The 5,166-nt window shown below is 41.2% G+C and overlaps 1 protein-coding gene across 1 annotated transcript in view; it reads right to left on the reverse strand.

Annotated features, from left to right (window-relative positions):
* Positions 1–5,166, reverse strand: part of klhl29 (kelch like family member 29) — a gene marked incomplete at its 3' end in the record, with an annotated part of 392,046 nt that overhangs the window by 62,092 nt on the left and 324,788 nt on the right. The window contains 1 exon segment of the mRNA XM_014020080.1: positions 3,394–3,574. Coding sequence (XP_013875534.1) covers positions 3,394–3,574 — 181 coding nt within the window.

Genomic DNA, 5,166 nt, shown 5'->3' on the forward strand with positions numbered 1-5,166 from the left:
GGGATACAAACTTTTTCAGAACATCGGTAGACGGTAGCCATTACAGACGAACGTGTTTGTTGTTGATCCAGCAGCGGTGCAGTCACACGCTAATGTCATTAGTTCGTTATCATTACTAAGGTGCAGGACTACCCCCCTTTTTTTCACATCACGTCGCCTGCTTGGATTTGTTATTATCTCGCTCTGAAGCACGGAGGAGTGTCAGCTCGTTTCAACTGCTTTTTACGACGCGGTCTCATTTCTGGACTCAATAATTTTGTGAATGAAGCCGATATTTCARTTAAAATACATAAGTAACAATATTTATCCAAGTATAGTACTAGCCCCCAACTTTATGGATGATTTTATGGATTTAATTTTACGTAATATAATTGAGTAAATACGGTACATACGTAAATCAAATAAAGTTGCGGCATCTTAAAATCAGAGCCAACATTGCCAGACCCGGCCCACATCTGGTCGATAAACCAATTCCCATGCCAGCAGTGCCAGCTTGACACCAGATCTGGCCCGCACCTGTCTGCTACTGTGGCCCAACAAGATGGGGCTCATCCTGGAGGCTTTGAGCTTGACAGTGGTACGGTTCACTGTTTGGGTGTGCTTATTAAGATATTTTTAACATAAAGAGATTTTAATAATAAAAATGGCACAAAGCTTGAACATGCACATAYGCTTAGTGAGAATTTAGAGTTGTCAGAGAACAGAACAAGCGTGATTTTTGTCTGAAGGAGGAACTTGGAGAAAACCCATGCATGCACAAGGGGAGCATGCAAACTCCAAAAACAGCCAAGTCTTGAGTTTGCAACCTTCTTGAAGTGAGGTGGCAGCTTATTTCCATACTAAACTGAACTTGTAAAACTCAACAACAAAGTCCACCCTTTAATAAGGTGTTTTTATTAAATTTGCACTTGTCAGCATTTAAGCCAGTGGCTTATCTATTCTGGYCCTTTATTTATAAAGTACAAGTTGCAGTCTCTCCAGGGTTTCTGCTCACCCTGTCACAGACAGCAGGTTTGGGCTACTGGGAGTTACTTACTAGTAACTGGGCGCAACATCACACTTGATTGGAAGATGGAAAGCCAAATTCTGCAAAAGCAACTGATTTGTGAACACAGAAGCACACATCTGGCAGAGAAACTCCAGGAAATGGTATTTGGATGGAAACCAGAAAGACCAGATGGTACCACGCTACAAAAATGATCATGTCTCTGCTGTTCTGAAAATGTACCGAATCATGATTTTTGTGTACCTTTACACATGCATTACTTCTTCTTAAATAATAATAATAATCTTTACTCTATTAATATAGTTGGGTCCACCCTTCATCCTCAGCTTTGCAGAAGCCTTGCCTCAGATTATTGTTCGGATACAGAACAAACCATCATGGAGCTGCTTCAGTTTTTACGTTATTACGCACGCTGCGTGGACGTTCTGCCAGTTTCAACTGCAGGAAGCAAAAATATTTACAACCTTTGTGACACACACTTCCTGCTGAATGCATTTGGCTGTTCTGATCATCAGAAGCGTACATGCAGCTCACACTGCCAGCACCTGCCAGCTGCTTAATCAATATTTCATCAGAAAAGTTGGTTAAGGCGTTCACAGCAGGTCAACACATCCAGACAGTACAAGACAAACCTCGATAAGACTTTTTAAAATGAACCCTGACTAATACATCTGCAGTCATTATCATAAAAAAATCTGAACTATAAATGTGCAACCTCACTATAAACGCTGATACTGTATATTCCTAACACACAGTCCCTGTTCAGACACTTGGTAAAAGCATATGTATTTTATTCAATTTCCAGTTATGTGAACCTTTAGACTTTATTTGATTTTGAGTCTCAGATTGTTTAAAGCTTTCAGGGGAGAACGCAAAATAAAAGTCTGTGTTGCTTAGAAACAAGCCCACTGACAGGATCCAACAATTTCCCTAAACATCTTAAAAGGCCCGTTAGCTCTTTCCATAATAAGGCAGGTGAAAACAACGGCGACCCTCTGCTACAGATGGCTCGCTGTTATCCCGAGCATCGTGCGTTTTCTTCCTAACTCTTCCAAGATTGAGCCCAAGTTGTTTGTGTTTGGGTAATTATTCCCTCGCTTGTTCACCTCGACCGAGGCAGTAATACCAGGCAGAGCCAGCTTCTGGTAGTTCTTGGAGAGGGGGAAAAGCAGGTTAAAGTTTTATAACGCTGCTAATTGAGTCCAGTTGCTGAGGGCCCCGGAGAAGCTTCATGATTGCACACAAACGCACACGAGAGGCGGCACAGACAGAAACACCTACGAATGCGGGGCACCGTGAAGAAACGTTGATTTCTTCGGAGCCGTAAAACGCCCTGGATGCATCGACAGCCCCTCAAATTAAGCAGCTCGGAGACAGATGAATCAAATGCATTTCCATTACGGGGCAAATATTCCATCTACCYCCAGTTATAACGACACCGTATCGGAGCATTATGGGGAAATATCAAATTAGGCTGTTTCATTTGGAGGACTGTTGTGCATTGCAAACAGCTTTGGAGATCAATTGAGCTGCTAGGTAATGAGCGGCAGCGGCCCGCTCTAATATACTCTGTAATGTTCTTTTGATTGCTTTGGTTAATCTTGCTCTGCCATGCAGCGGATGGGGTCGGGGGTTTGGTAACCTCCCCGCCCCTTCCTTGCTGAAGCACATGCATCAGCCCAGGTTAGAGCAACAACAACAACAAAAACAGGAAATGGAAAGCGGTGTTAAAAGCAAGAAGCAATATGAATCCAACTATTACATCTGGGTAATTCTAGTTCCTGTTTAACGCCAATGGGAATTCATTAGACTCCACGAGAACCGATTTTTTGCTGAAGGACTTTCAATCAGCTCGGTGAAAATAAATAAATAAATAAAATAAGAAGCCTCAGCTGACTAGAGCATGATGCACAACCTTCAGATGAAGTGTTGCTGATGCGTTCTGACGCTGGAGTGGATATAATCAGGCGCATTGTAGCCACTCTGACTTCTGAAAGTATATCTTCTCGCTCTCAAAGAGGCGAGAGCCACTCCGCCACACCACCACATGTCCCGTACTGTAGCCATTTAATATTCTCCGGCTCGGCTCCATCCCCCCGCAGCCCTCGCTCACCTAGAAAATGCTAACAAACCTGTCCGACCACTTTTGCAATATGCTCCACCGCACTACTGCATGCCACACCATCTGCCCCATTTCGCTGTGTGGGGTGAATATTTATCCGCTTGTATCTGTGTCGCTTAGTTTTCAGGTATTTTTGCAGGACTGCCCACACTCAGGATGGCACTCACATGTGGGGGTTAGAGCTGTCCGGTACTCTGCAGTCACCAGCTGGGAGCTGGGTTAGCCGTTTGGGGGCATGATGCATTTAGGTTTGCGTGACTCTTACCTCTCCACGTGGTCCAGAATCCCCGACACTCCCAGTCCCCCAATGGTGTACAGTTTCCCATCATACACCAGGCTGTTGTGTCTGCAGCGAGCCACGGTCATCCGGGACACCAAATTCCAGTTGTCCAACAGGGACATGTAGCACCACACGTCGGCCACCATCACACCCGACTCAGTGCCGCCTGTAACATAAATAATAATAATAAAACAGGTTATGTAGAGCAAATATAGTCACTGAAGGCACCGTGGTCTAAAAAGATTTTAAATATATATTTTCAACATCTTAATCTGAGATCCTGTCAGGTCTAGAGATTGTTTGAACCCAAAATGCAGAACCAGAACTCAAAGGTAAAAAGTAAATAACTCATTTTTGAACAAAAGGAAAACAAAAAAGCTGACGATGCAGCAAAAACAATCATTAGAAATAATCTCACAAATGATAACAAAACTATGAATGGCTTACGAGCACAATGCACGGACACTGGACAAACCAAGTGTTTAAACTAACGCTCGAGAATGACAAACACATGAGAGAAAGACGATGAGGATCAGGTGAGAGTGGGCGGGGCAGGAGCTGCAAGTGAACACTTAAATTGCCTGTGACATACTTCAAATACACAAAGTCAAGGAAAACATTGTGATATTTAGGAAGTTGGCATAATACACATATTTTATCTATTTTGTCACAAAATTGGCATCTTTTCGTTTGAATTTGGTTCAGCCAGAGTAAAACAGGAAGTGACATCAAAAGGGAACTCTTTAAAACTCCCTGGTATTTGTTTATTCAAACAATATAATTTGAACTCTGACTCTTCTTCATCTCTCTGCAAATGACTGAAAATAATCTAAATAAACATCATATTCTTCTCTACAGTCTGCGTTGTTAGCTGTTGCAGCAATGCTTTGTTAACATGCAGACTCTGACATCACTTCCTGCTAMTTCACGTGCAAATATCTCAACAAATGTTCGTCTCAATGGTCTGAAATTTTTCTTGCAAAATGTTATCAATGTTATCGATCCAAAATTTTATTTGTATTTGTTACAGAAATTTGACATCACAAGTACTTTGCGGGTAAATGAATGAATGGCACATAAGGGAAAATGAACACAATTAAWCACAGAAAACTAACAAAGAGAAGACTGAAGTAAAACATAAACACAAATGAAGTTCTTAACTGAGATATACAGTATAACACAAGAAATGAAAGTAAACACATGAATCCTAAGATACAGGAAAACGTAACCAAAAAGGAGACAAGGCTAGAATCTAACACAAATAATATCAGATACTAATGTCATTCATGACAGCAGACATAATTCATTAAAAGGTTTCATTTGAGTTGTGGCAACACCGTCTTCACCTGCATCATTAGGGTTTATCTGCAGAGCATCAGGTGTGAAACCACTAGATTCAGGAAGAGCCTAATTCCAGAATCTGTAAGACTTTAAAACACCAAAAACTGTCACTGTAGCACCTTAACTACTGACACTTTATTGACACTGACAKGTCACCAACACCTGGTCATTTATCCATGTTGCTGCCTTTACAACCATCCATGCTGCTTTGGTGAACCTTTAGATGTTGTCGCTTTTTGTATTTTATTATTACTTTATTGCATTTTATTTTCGCTTTATATTATATATACCTGTTTTTTATATTGTTTTTAGGTGTTAATTGGGAACACGTATGTAATTTTGTTCCATCTCACCTAAAGCATGTGATGCAAATAATAACAACAACAATAATAATAATAATAAGAAGAAGAAAATGAA

The sequence above is a fragment of the Austrofundulus limnaeus genome, unplaced genomic scaffold (genome assembly GCF_001266775.1).
Source record: "Austrofundulus limnaeus strain Quisiro unplaced genomic scaffold, Austrofundulus_limnaeus-1.0 Scaffold239, whole genome shotgun sequence".
NCBI classification, from domain to species: domain Eukaryota; kingdom Metazoa; phylum Chordata; class Actinopteri; order Cyprinodontiformes; family Rivulidae; genus Austrofundulus; species Austrofundulus limnaeus.